Raw genomic sequence first — 14,867 nt, forward strand, 5'->3', positions numbered from 1 at the left:
TAAATGGAAAATGAGATTTAATATGGAAAAATACAAGGTTCTACATTTTAGAAGTAAAAATAAGCAGCCAATGTATTATTTAAATAGGACAAGATTTAGCCAAACAGAGCAGGAAATTAATTTGCGGGTAGTAATAGATAACAAGCTAAAGATGGGTGCACAATTCAGGGCAGCAGCTTCAAAGGCATTGATTCAAGGGAGGAAATTAAAAAACATTCCAACAAGGGCAGTTTGCGCAACTTATACACTAAGCTCCCCTTTTAAAAGATCTAGAGAAAAAGATAAAAAATTGTACATTTAGACACCAAATGAAGAGCACTGGTTAACACAATAGGAGGTGTTCTAATCCACCTATGGGTAACCTGCTTAACAGTGTGAATCCATATAGGCTATGGGGTGTAGTATCACTTATTGGGTAAAAATTAGTTGAATATATATTCATATACTTGCAAATAAAATTTGTGTGTTAATATGTACAATTTATTATATAAAATTACAACAATATATTTATATAATATATATAATATATATAATAACTATAATAAAGATATAAACCCCTATTCCAGCGCTTCCCGACATCGCCACCACTAAATAAAGTTATTAACCCCTAAACCTCTGGCCTCCCACATCACTACCACTAAATAAACCTATTAACCCCTAAACCGCCAGCCCCCCACATTGCAACAACCTAAATTAAACTATATTAACCCCTAAACCTAACCCTACCCGTACCCTAAACCTAACCGTACCCCTAAACCTAACACCCCCTAACTTTAACATAATTAAAATAGACCTAAATTAAAGTTACAATTATTAACTAAATAATATCTATTTAACACTAAAAACAAACTTACCTGTGAAAAAAAAAAACCTAAGCTAGCTACAATATAACTAATAGTTATATTGTAGCTAGCTTAGGTTTTTATTTCACAGGCAAGTTTGTATTCATTTTAACTAGTTAGACTAGTTAGTAAATAGTTTATTAACCACCTAGTTAAAATAAATACAAAGTTACCTGTGAAATTAAAGTAAAACCTAAGCTGCCTTACACTAAAACCTAACATTACAAAAAAAACAACTAACATTACAAAAAATAAAAAAAACTACCATTAAAAAACTAACAAACAAAATTATCCAAAACAATAAAAATGATTCTTATTCTAATACCCTGTAAAAAACAAACAAACCCTAATCTATATTAAACTACCAAAGGGCCCTTAAAAGGGCCTTTTGTAGGGCATTGCCCTAAGGAAATCAGCTCTTTTGCTACAAAAGAAAAACAAACACCCCCTAACATTACAAACCCCCACCCCCCAAACCCACAAAATAAAAATACATTTAAACCTATTCTACCCATTGCCATGAAAAGGGCATTTGTATGGGCATTGCCCTTAAAATGGCATTCAGTTCTTTTGCTGCCCATTAAAAATAAAAAAATGGCTATTCTAAAAAAATAAAAACATTACAAAAAATAACAATCAAATTATTCAAAATAATAAAAATTATTCCTATTCTAATGCCCCGTTTAAAAAAAAAAAAAAACACCCCAAAATAAAAGAACCCTAATATATAATAAACTACCAATAGCCCTTAAAAGGGCATTTTGTAGGGCATTGCCCTAAAGAAATCAGCTCTTTTTCTAAAAAATAAAAACAAACACCCCCTAACATTACAAACACCCACCCCCCACCCCAAACCCACAAAATAAAAAAACCTAACTAAAAAAAAATAATCTACCCATTGCCCTGAAAAGGGCATTCATCTCTTTTTCTTGCCCTTAAAAGGGCATTTATCTCTTTTAAGACAAGCCCAAACCCTAATGTAAAAAAAAAAAAACACCCAAAAAACCCCATAAAAAAACCTAACACTAACCCCTCTTTAGGTACTCGCAGTTGCTGAAGTCCGGCTTGAACGATCTTCATTCCAGCGGCTCCATCTTCATCCAGACGGCTCCATCTTCATCCATCGAGGGACCAGAATCTTCTTCATCCCTGCGGAGGTGGAGCGGTCAATGTGCAGAGGTGGAGGACCATTGATCCGATGTGGAGGTCCTCTTCATGCGATAGTCCGCCGCACACTGAGGATTCAATTGCAAGGTACCCCTTTTCTACTTGGGGTACCATTGCATTCCTATTGGCTGATCGGTGACAAACATTAGTTATTTTATTTAATAGAACAATTTTCTATGTGACACTGGGACAAAAGAATGTGTTTAATGGAATTTTGCGGTGCTATACAAATAAATGATAATATCTAAACAACCACGTCAACTAAATATTTCTTCTACAAGTTCCCATTTCCTAATTTATATAAGCAAATGAGAGTATTTACAATAATGGAGAAATTATTTATTTTTCATTAGAAATCCATTAGCACCATGTCGTTGTTATTTATGAGAGCTAATAAGCTGAGAACTACAAATTAGCCAGTAACAGGGAACTGGGAGGAAAGTTGTTTTAAATAAAATCAGCTAAACATAAACATACTGAGTAATTCCATATTTATCACAGACCCAAGTATCTACTAATAAGAGTATAATGTTTGTTATTTATTGTTTTGACTACATTAGGAGTACACAAATCAAATATATGAAGTTTATTTCTATAACAATGGATTATATTTATCATACATTTATTTAAAAAAATGTATATATGTGTGTTTGTTTGTTTTTTATAAATATGACTATGGCCTTAGGGATGAAATGCGTTAGATTGTACATTATTTGGATGTATACTTTTTAATGATGATTTAATAAACTTAAAGGGACAGTCTAGTCAAAATTAAACCTTTATGATTCGTGTAGGGCATGCAATTTTAAACAGCTTTCCAATATACTGTTATCATCAAATTTGCTTTGTTCTCTTGTTATTCTTTTTTGAAAGCTAAACCTAGGTAGGCTCAAACTGATTTCTAAGCCATTCAAGGCCGCCTCTTATATTAGTGTATTTTGACAGTTTTTCACAGTTAAACACTGCTAGTTCATCTGTGCCTTTTGGATAACATTGTGTTTATTTCCGTGGAGTTATTTATGAGTCAGCACTGACTGGCTAAAAAGCTTGTCTGTCAAAAGAACTAAGATAAGGGGCAGTCTGCAGAGGCTTTAATACGTAATCACAGAGGTAAAAAGTGTATTTCTATAATCGTGTTAGTTATGCAAAACTTGGGAAGGGGTAATAAAGGGATTATCTATTTTCTTAAATAATACAAATTCTGGAGTAGTACATTATCATATATATATATATATATATATATATATATATATATATATATATATAATAATACAAATGTCATTTTTTTGTAAGTGAACAACTTAGGAATGTAAAATATGCGTATTGCGTTTTGTAATTTAGATCTAACGCAGTATCGGGTTAGCGCACATGAAGAATTGCTAACCATATATTTATATATAACATTATATTACATGTAAGATATTAAAAAATATTAATAATAATTATTACAAATTATAATATATACTGTAAAAAATGTATATATTTATATATTCTATAAATTATTTAGAATTATTTACATTATGTAAAATAATTGGTCATAATTATTATTTTTAAATATTTTTTTTTAATTGTATTATTAAATAAATATATATATATGTGTATATATATATATATATATATATATATATATATGTTCATGTAAAATAGATATGTACCTATATATCTCTATAACAATAGATATAAAAGTAAATATATATACATATTGCATTATCCTGTATGTGAATAAAATGTAAATGTTAAATATTTACTATATATATATAAATAAGAATCACAACAACAAAAAAATAAATTATAATGAAAATTGATTCTTAATGACCATCAGACAATTGGACAATAAATATCTGACAAACATAAAGCTTCTGATATTTTTGGATCGAAAAGCAGATTTCCAACTACATAAAATGCATGGACATTAAAGGGACATGAAACCTAAATATTTAAGATATATAATAGAATTTTAAACAAATGTCCAATTCTTTTATAAAATGTGCTTTCATTTATTGGCATCGTTTGTTGAAGGAGCAGCAATAGACTACTGGAAGCTAGCTAAACACATTACATATATACAGCCACTAATCAGCAACTAACTCAACAAAGGATACCAAGAGAATGAAGCAAATTAGCCAACAGAAGAAAATTGGAATTTAAAATTGTATGTTCTATCTGAATAATGAAAGAAAAAGTCTGGGTTTCAATGTCCCTTTAAATAAAAGTTATGTTTTCGGGTCCCCCTAATCGTTAGTGATTAAAACCAGCAGATTTAAGAAATATATTTACACAATATCAGACATGATTATAATAAACTGTATTACTAGTTAGTTATTGTCACCATTCTGCTTTCTCTTTCGTGCCAAATGTAGTATTTTTTTTTATCAAATCGAGTAACAAATGTTTTCCCCCTCACAAATAAAGTCAAACATTTTGAAGCAGAGGACCATAAACACTTACCCAATAAATTGAATTTAAAGATGTAATGGTAACAGTGATTCCCAAATGGCGTGTCCAAGCAGTGTGGGTTATAAATATATATAAAGACGGAGGTGTCAATGGGTCTTTCAGTGGTTGAGTGCACAATAAAAGAGTGTATAATATTAAAGTGGTGCTATCTTGAAGTACTTTTAGAATTAAAGGGATATGATACACAAATGTTGAAAAACTTGAAAGTGCTGCAGCACAGCTGCAAAAAGCGGACTAAATATCACCTGAATATGTGAAAAAGGAAGACATTCCACCTCACATTTTCCAAGTATTCACATCCCACTGTAAAGAGACTAAGCACCCAATCAGGATGCTTGTCCCAGGACTTGCAAGGCAGCGCACATCTGTCATGTGCAGGCACTGCCATGTTAATTTCCTATTCAGTTTAAGTAAGTTCAATGAAATCTCACGAGATTTCAGTGGAATCTCAGGAGATCACAGCAAAGACAAAGCATTACCTCAGCACTGCTGATGCTGATCGGCCATTGGTTTTTTTTGTTGTTGAAGTGTTTACACAGCACTTACTCTGGTGAGCTAAAGACATCCCGAGGCAAAATATCTTTCCCTCCCACATAGAGATGCTCAGGTGATATTTTCCTGTCAGCTTTCTACAGCTACGCTGCACCACCCCCAAGTGACCCAGCATATGAATGTATCATGTCCCTTTAAGGGATATACAAATTAGTACAAACCCTTTAGAAAGTATTATCTAAGTAGTGAGGATTGTGTGTGTGTTTGGTTTGTTATAGGTGATCATATGAAGAAAGTGTTAAGGATCTGTACTGAAAGCAATAGGGCATGAAGAGTGAGGAAGGTGAGGGTACAAGTAGGTGATTCAATAATTTGCTACAGTGATCAATAAAGTGGACAGGCACCACTAATCACGTAACCTTGTTCATCTATGCAGCTTTAAAGGGACACGAAACACAAACTTTATGATCCAGATAGAGAATTCAATTTTAAACAAATCTCTAACTCACTTGTTATCCAATTTTCTTCATTCTTTCTTGGAGCAGCAATTAATTACTGGGAGATTGTTAATGCATTGTGTGAGCCAATGGCATGAGGCATATATTTACAGCCACCAATCAACAGCTCCTGAGCCCACCTGTGTATTATTTTCAACAAAGGAACAAAGTAAATCCGATAACATAGAAAAATTGGAAAGCCGTTCGAAAGCACATCCTCTACCTGAATTATGAAAGACAAAAATTAGGTTTAATGTCCCTTTAAGTTTGCAAACTTATGACGTCGTTCATACGCATTAAAAAAAAATAAATTTAAGAATCACTGCCCGGCCAAAAAGTATTCAATATCAAATGGCCCTAAAATTAGCATTGGGTCCTTTTTTTTAAAAAAAAAATATGCATAGCGACGCAAAATAAATTATACATTTTTTACATTATGACAAACTAATTCCACCCAATCAATACTTGGCATAACTGAGAAAATGTGCGGATATGGCTTACATCACTATAAATAAGTATTTTATAAAACAATAATAAATATACCCAATTATTGATTTGCTACAGCCTCATTTTAGAATATCAGTAACATCCTGCTTTGAAAAAAAAAATTTAATCCATATTTTAAAAATGGCTGCCTGCACATTGTCACATATATAGGTGATTACAAATGCTGGCTCTGTGCCAGCTTGTGAAAGTTACAGGGGCTTGAAGAAAAATAAAATCTAAAAATATTTAGGTCTCAGACAAAAAGCAGTCCATATAAGGAAATTTAAAATATGCAAACTTACAAAATATAGAAATTTAATTTATATGTACAATATATTTGTGTTCGTAATTTTCTCAAAAGGTTTGTTCTGGTCTTTCCCTAGAAAAAAAATTGGGGAAGCAGAATTTCTCATTAACTGTAAATACTGGCATAGAAAGCTGCTTACTTTGAAAAGGGAAGATTTTTTTTCTTGTATTTCAATACATTCAATACAATACTATTGTAGGTAAATTCAAAGATAGGTAAACAACAAGCTTAAAGGGACAGGAAACTCCAAAATGTTCTTTCATGACTCGGATAGAACATACAATTTCAAACACCTTTCCAATCCACTTCAATTATCAAATTCGCTCCGTTCTCTTGTTATCCCTTGCTGAAGGAACAGCAAGATGAACACATCTAGTCAGCCAATCACAAAAGACAAATGTGTACAGGCACCAATAAGCAGCAGATCCCACTAGTGTAGGATATGTGCGTATTATTTTTCAACAAGGTATACCAAGAGAACAAAGCACATTTGAAAATAGAAGCCAATTTAAAAAAAGTGTCTTAAAATAACGTGCTCTATCCGAATCATGCAAGTTTATCCTTGGCTTTCCTATCCCTTTAACCTTCTATAAGCAAGTGATACATAGCAGGGGTCAGCAACCCTGGGCCCCCAGAATGCTTTAAACCCACATTTCACATGATGCTCAGACTGCCTAAAAAGTGTCTCAGCCTGATGGGAAATGCAGTTCCAAAACATCCGGGGGCACACGATTGCCGACCCCTGATACAAAGGACGAATTATAAGAAAAGGCTGTGCAATAATAGCAGTTATTTTCCACAATAACCGTTAAGTACGTCTACTCAGTCTGTAATTAATAAAATAAATTAAAAGTTCAATGTTATATACAGTAGTATCTTGTTGCAAGATACTTCGTTGTTTTTATAGAGTCCATTTGCATTAATGTTTTCTCATCAGTCTCATTTATGTTAGAAAAGGACTTGAAGTTTAGCAGGTTGCTACTTGACCAAGGGTCACTATCATATATGGAAGTGTCAATATCTTCAAAAATATCCTCAAATTTGTCCCCTAGAAGGTAAGGGGAGGATCTTACAAAACTAGAAGAAGGTGTCAGCTTCCCAGAGTCCTCTCTGCTCATATCTACATTGTTATCCTTAGGAAAGCACAGCTGACCATTGTCTATATGAGGAAGGGGGGGGCACTACTGAGCCCCTCAAAGTTATTTGAGTCCTCAAGTATGGTAGAAATTGAAGAGTAAAGAGAGGCATCCATACACGAGAGCAAAGGATCTTCTCCTTGATCGTCTAGAGCTAGTTTCTTGTTCTCCATACCTGAAGATTTGCAATAGTCCTTCTTTAAAGTTTCTTTCGTGGATCGTGACCCTGCTGGAGTAGTTTGCTCAGTTTGCATGTTGTCCTGAAGGCGCCGTAGGGTATTGGCAACCAACGCAAGATGCCTGAAGTTAGGCTCCACATGTCTTAGACTATGGTGAAGCTTCACAAGAGAAATGTTCATAAGGCAATGTGACTGCACTGCAGGTAATGAACTAGGGCTTGGAGACATCATAGCATTCTCAGGATTGTTCCCCATTCCTTCATCCACTTCTGATAACTTCCGTTTAACCCCTTTGGCCAACATTAGTCTGCCCCATAACGCTGCATCCAATCAGCAGCATTCGTGACGCGAGTGTTAGCCAATAACAAACATCCTAGCCAAGGCAAGCAGCCAATCACAGCGAGGCATCCCACCTACTGCTCTGTCAGACGCACCAGCTCCAGTAACATAGCTCTCACTAGAATGGTGAGACTCTTCCAGTGTCTCGACTTGCCCTTCCTCATGCCACGCCCCCCTCCACCCACACGAGGCAGACAAAACTACATTCAGTCAATCTATAGGCTGGGGCGTGGCTTACATGCTATGCTACTTCATAGCTGAGTGACTCAGCAGGCGTGGTGGGGCCCCTTACTTAACCATTGATCAGGGTTCCCCCCCTTGACATGTGCAATTTTTGACCAAGTGACAAAAACGTATATGCACTTTATTCTTAAGTGTAGTCAAACTTGGAAATGTTGTAAATGTAGTAACACACAAACATAGAAACACACAGACACACTCATACACTGAAACACACACTCACACATAAGGATTCACATACAGACACTCTAGCAGACACACAGAGAAACACACAAACAATCTCAGACACAGACACTCAGCACTTGTTTACATTGACCTGACAAGTAATGAGGTAAAAAAAGGAGATTTACAAAACAAAATCTGGAATTCTGATTTTTTTTTTTCAAGGAAGATGCCAACTATATGATGTCAACAGCATGCAGTGGCTGAAAGGAAGGGCCCTGAACTGCCAAAACAATAATTTAAAGGTTGTGGGGGATTGGTGACTTCCAGAAAGGTCTCATTAGTCTCAAAGTCTGTAGAAAGATGTAAATAATCAGTAGTAAGGTCAAAATGTTCTAAAAAAAGGAAGAGATAATGGACACACACAAACTCAAACACAACTTGCACATACACCCAAGGAAACACCCACAGAGACAGCCTCAGAAAACACTCAAAGACATACACACTCACAGGCACCCACAGAAAACACACAAATACATTCACACACACACACACACCCTCACAGAGAAATCCACAGAAAATGCACAAAGACAGACACACAAACCCTCACAGGGAGATCCACAGAAACAAAAATACATACACACCAACAAAAGCACAAAGACATAAACACAGACCCCCACAGAAACACTCACAGGAGGTAAAATTTCTGCACATTGCCATCCCCTAAATCAACAGTGTGTGACATGCATGATACATGCAGGATAAAAAAAAATAGCAGAAATTAAGAGATCACTTTTTAAAGAATCATATTTGTAAATGTGCAAACAAAAATACTTCTGTGAATTCAAAATTGTGCATTATTGATCTGTTAGAATGGGTAGATGAAGAAAAGTACTTTTGAAAGGTTGACATATGTTTGGGACCCCCCCCCCCATTTTCCCAACCAAGAGTACCACTTCAAATCTGGTGTACAAATGTTCCCATCTGTCAGCTGTACTTATGGATTTTGAAAATGCTGTACTAAATATGGTCTTGGTGGGACCATAAGCTGTGGCACTAGGTATCATACCATTAAATCTGTTTAAATGCAGGATTTAGGCTTGTTGGTATGTATTTCAAAATTAAGTCAGCTGTAGTGTAAACTGAACAGTTTTAAGTTAACCTGTCTCATTTGAAACACTGAGCAATCTTAGTCTGAGAGTATAACATTGTATGCAGATGTAAAATTCTTAGATACAGGGGCCTCTAGTTATCAAGCTGTCTACTTACCTGCATTTGCCAGCCCAATACGCTCACCTAAGCTCGCCTAACATCGTCGCCGCGGACCTGAATACGTTTGCCAAAGTTATCAAGAAAGCTGTCAAGAAGCCGCGCACCAAGTACGGAGCAATGAGCAGCGGACTATTGTTAACTGACAGTCATCGATCTCGCTGCTCATCGGCTTTTTCGCAGCTTTCTTCCTACCCTGTCACTAAGCACCCACACTATACTATACTGTTTTACCCCTAAACCCCCGCTCACGGACCCCGCCGCAACTAAATAAACTTATTAACCCCTAAACCACCACTCCTGGACCCCTCCGCAACTATAATAAATATATTAACCCCTAAACCGCTGCTCCCTGACTCTGCCGCCACTATAATAAATATATGAACCCCTAAACCTCCACTCCCGGACCCCACCGCCACCTACATTATACCTATTAACCCCTAATCTGCCGCCCCCTATACCGCCACCACCAACATAAGGTTATTAACCCTTGTCCTGCCAATCCCGGACCCCGCCGCAAATAAATTAAATGTTTAACCCCTAAACCGCCGCACCCGGAGCCCTCCGCCACCTACATTACATTTATTAACCCCTATCCTGCCCCCCTACACCGCCGCCACCTACAGTACATTTATTAACCTCTAATTTACCCCCCCTACACCGTCGCCAATATATTAAATGAATTAACCCCTAAACCTAAGTCTAACCCTAACACCCCCTAACTTAAATATTATTTAAATTAATCTAAATAAATATTCCTCTAATTAAATAAATTATTCCTATTTAAAACTAAATACTTACCTATAAAAGAAACCCTAAGATAGCTACAATATAACTATTAGTTACATTGTAGCTATTTTATGATTTATATTTATTTTACAGGCAACTTTGTGTTTATTTTAACAAGGTACAATAGCTATTAAATAGTTATTAACTATTTAATAGCTACCTAGCTAAAATAAATTCAAAATTACCTGTAAAATAAATCCTAACCTAAGTTACAATTACACCTAACATTGCACTATCATTAAATAAATTAAATTAATTAACTACAATTACCTAACATTAAATACAATTAACTAAAAATAACTAGATTTAGGATTAGGGGTTAATTAATTTAATATATTGGCGTCGATGTAGGGGAGGTAGATTAGGGGTTAATAAATGTACTGTAGATGGCGGCGGTGTAGGGGGGGCAGGATAGGGGTTAATAAATGTAATGTAGGTGGCGGAGGGCTCCGGGTGTGGCGGTTTATGGGTTAAACAATTAATTTATTTGCGGCGGGGTCCGGGATCGGCAGGATAGGGGTTAATAACTTTATGTAGGTGGCGGCGGGGCCCGGGAGCGGTGGTTTAGGGGTTCATATATTTATTATAGTGGCGCGGTCTGGGAGTGGAGGTTTAGGGGTTAATAAGTATAATGTAGGTGGCGGCGGTGTAGGGGGGACAGATTAGGGGTGTTTAGACTCGGGGTACATGTTAGGGTGTTAGGTGCAGACACTTCCCATAGAAATCAATGGGGTATCGGGCAGCAGCAAACATGAGCTCTCACTGCTGTCAGACTCCCATTGATTCCTATGGGATCCGCCGCCTCCAGGGCGGTGGATTGAAAACCAGGTACGCTGGGCCGGAATAGTGGTGAGCGTATCTGGTTGTTCTTTGATAACTAGCAAAAGTAGTCAGATTGTGCCGAACTTGCGTTCGGAACATCTGGAGTCACATAACCATCGATTTGTGTCGGACTGAGTCTGGCGGATCGTAGGTTACGTCACTAGATTCTACTTTTGCCGGTCTGTAGGGCTTGATAACTTTGGTGAATCAGCCTCTCCACAAATACACTGCGGAATTCCAGCATATTTGCGGTTGACGGCTTGATAACTAGAGGGCACCTACCATTTGTGTATTGAGGAGGAAACATTTCTGCATAGGTTTAAATATAGAATTTCTACAGCATTGTCAAATAATCAGAAATACACTGCTGCATATTGCTAAAAAAAATGTGTTTTTATGGACAACTGGCCCCACAACTACCACACTAAAGTTACAATCTGAAATTGCACAAATAAATAAAAAAAACATTTACTAAGTAAGTCCTACCTACTCTGCAAATGTAAGTGATCTGCCACCTGACTGTGGCACATACTGTACAAACTGAAGTGCCAAGTCTGTCTCACACTGTGCATAGTGGTTTAGTGCACACTCAGAAATCCTCTCAAATGCTAATGGTTTACTCCTTGTAATGACATTTCCCACATTTTGTTATTTATAATATAATAGTTGTGCTTGCCTCATGTGACCCCCTGGCCCACTGGGCCCCTGACAGGAGTCACCCTATTCACCCCCTGATGGTGTCCCTGGCTGTGGTAGCAGCATGTGCTACTTCTTTTCTTCAGAACCTAGACCATGGTATGTTCTTTTAGAGGACATTATTGGAGAAGGGTTAGGATCATTCTCCTATGGAGGCTGCTGTGGAGGTGGCACTTAACTCTGTACTTGATGTTGCTGCTGCTGGCATGGTGACAATTGAGGCTGCTGTGGTGAAATATAATATAAATGCTTCTTTGGTGGTGGCATATGCTGATGTAGGTGCTGCTGTGATGACAGCATATGCTAATGTTAGTGCTGCTATTGTGGTGGCATATGCTGCTGCTGCTGCTGCTAGTGTGATGGCATTTGCTGCAGCTGGCGCTAGTGTGTTGGTGGAATATGCTGCTGCTGGTGCTAGTGTGGTGGTGGAATATGCTGCTGCTGGTGCTAGTGTGGTGGTGGAATATGCTACTGCTGGTGCTAGTGTGGTGGTGGCATATGCTGCTGCTGGTGCTAGTGTGGTGGTGGCATATGCTGCTGCTGGTGCTAGTGTGGTGGAAACATATGCTGCTGCTAGTGTGGTGGTGGCATATGCTGCTGCTAGTGCTAGTGTGGTGGTAGAAAGAAAGCAGCCTCCAGCAGTGAGCAAAGTGACTTTTATTTGTTAAACACAGGTCAAATACAGCAACGTTTCGGGCTAACAATAAGCCCTTTCTCAAGCGTGTGCTGGTGGAATATGCTGCTGCTGGTGCTAGTGTGGTGGTGGCATATGCTGCTGCTGGTGCTAGTGTGGTGGTGGAATATGCTACTGCTGGTGCTAGTGTGGTGGTGGCATATGCTGCTGCTGGTGCTAGTGTGGTGGAAACATATGCTACTGCTGGTGCTAGTGTGGTGGTGGCATATGCTGCTGCTGGTGCTAGTGTGTTGGTGGAATATGCTGCTGCTGGTGCTAGTGTGGTGGTGGCATATGCTGCTGCTGGTGCTAGTGTGTTGGTGGAATATGCTGCTGCTGGTGCTAGTGTGGTGGTGGCATATGCTGCTGCTGGTGCTAGTGTGGTGGTGGCATATGCTGCTGCTGGTGCTAGTGTGGTGGTGGCATATGCTGCTGCTGGTGCTAGTGTGGTGGTGGCATATGCTGCTGCTGGTGCTAGTGTGGTGGCAACATATGCTGCTGCTGGTTCTGCTGTGGTGGCGGCGGCATATGCTGCTCTTTTTCTCCAGATCTTAGAACATGATATGTTATTTGAGAAGACAATGCTGGAGAAGAGCCAGAAGTATCCTCCACTGGATATGCCCTTGGTTGATTCATGTCCCCTTCCAGTAATGTGAGGCACGATGTACTGTGTAAAAAAATCTTCCTCACTAAAGGATGGCATGTGACTGTGCTTTTGTGCTTCTGGTGCATCTTCATATACAAAACCTGAAAAATACATTATTATTATGATTACTTATTCTAACATATTACATTATTTCATACAAAAAATATTAAATATAATTGCAAAAATATATATGTTTGTTAGAAAATTAACAAAAGCCTAACCATAAGGGTTGACGATTTAGAGATAATGGGGTAGATTTATTAAATGTCAGACGGATCATGTCCACCCAACATCAATAAATGCCGACAGCATACGCTGTCTGCATTTAACAATGCACAAGCATTTCTGGTAAAATGCTTGTGCAATGCCGCCCCTTGCAAATTCTCGGACAATCGGCCGCTAGCAGCTGGTGTCAATCATCTCGTTCGTATCTGATCGGAATGATTGCTGTCCGCCACCTCAGAGGTGGTGGATGAGTTACGACCGCTTACGACCGCTGCTTCTTAACTTATGTTTCCAGCAAGCCTAAAGGCTCATGCGGAAACAGCTGCATTTGCAGCTTAATAAGTCGCCCCAATGTCTTAAAGGGACATGATTTTCTGAATTATTTAATGGTGTTTTTTTTGTAAGTATGTTTTGGATAAATTATAAAAATCAAACCACTGCACTCCCTTGCAGTGCAAATCCGCAGGTGCTCAGTCCATAGAAATAGACACACTGTATAGTAAACCAGGCACTCTTGCTTAATTCGAAGAGCGATCAAAGGAACCATAACTGATTTAATGAGCCATTCGCAGTTTCACTGTACCGGCCATGCGCCGACGCCCTCCCCGGGCGGCGGAGGAGGGGGGGACGGACGGTTGATCCTGCCAGTAGCATATGCCTGTCTCAAAGATTAAGCCATGCATGTGTAAGTATGCACGGCCGGTACAGTGAAACTGCGAATGGCTCATTAAATCCGTTATGGTTCCTTTTATTTCTCTTCGAATTAAGCAAGAGTGCCTGGGTTACTATACAGTATATATATATATATATATATATATATATATATATATAATATTATTTTTTTTATAAAAATATCCTTGCTTGAATGAGCATCGTAGATGCACTTATGTTCCGGTGCAAATCAGACTTAACTCTCTGTAAAACATTACTAATCCAGGTATACTTTTCAACTTAGCAAAACAATTAAATGAAAAAAAATAAAATAAAAGTGATATATTGATTTTTCTTGATTTCACATGTTCTGTATTACTCTAGTATTTTCCTTTATATACATTTAACTTTAATATTAACCATATATATATTCTTTTGTTTTTAATGGTACAATCAATGTAAGTGTGGACTTCTGAAATTTAAAGTTTTAACATAAAGAATTTACTTAATTTAAAAAAAGAAAGGATACAGGGATGCTAAATCTGGTACTTATGTTAACATTACAACACAATGAGAACACAATTTAATTTAATTTAAATAATGTATTAACTGGATTGAAATGACACAATTGTAATGTGTGTGGGTACTTTTTAATTAAATTGAAATATAACTTTTTTATATATTTTTCCATTATAAAAAATGCTAATAGAAAATGTTTTTCAGTGGCAAACTCACATATCCCTTTAGATCCCATGCACCAGTATTCAAACACCTTTTCTGCTCAGATAACCA

General features: G+C 37.4%; 1 protein-coding gene across 1 annotated transcript; it reads right to left on the reverse strand.

Moving 5' to 3' along the window:
- Positions 1-7,108: 7,108 nt before the first annotated feature.
- On the reverse strand, positions 7,109-7,866 carry LOC128636228 (SERTA domain-containing protein 1-like). The gene is given in 2 exon segments (XM_053689269.1): positions 7,109-7,426; positions 7,429-7,866. Coding segments are annotated over 2 exon segments (756 nt in total).
- Positions 7,867-14,867: the final 7,001 nt, after the last annotated feature.

Source organism: Bombina bombina, chromosome 7 (genome assembly GCF_027579735.1).
Source record: "Bombina bombina isolate aBomBom1 chromosome 7, aBomBom1.pri, whole genome shotgun sequence".
Taxonomy (NCBI): Eukaryota; Metazoa; Chordata; class Amphibia; order Anura; family Bombinatoridae; genus Bombina; species Bombina bombina.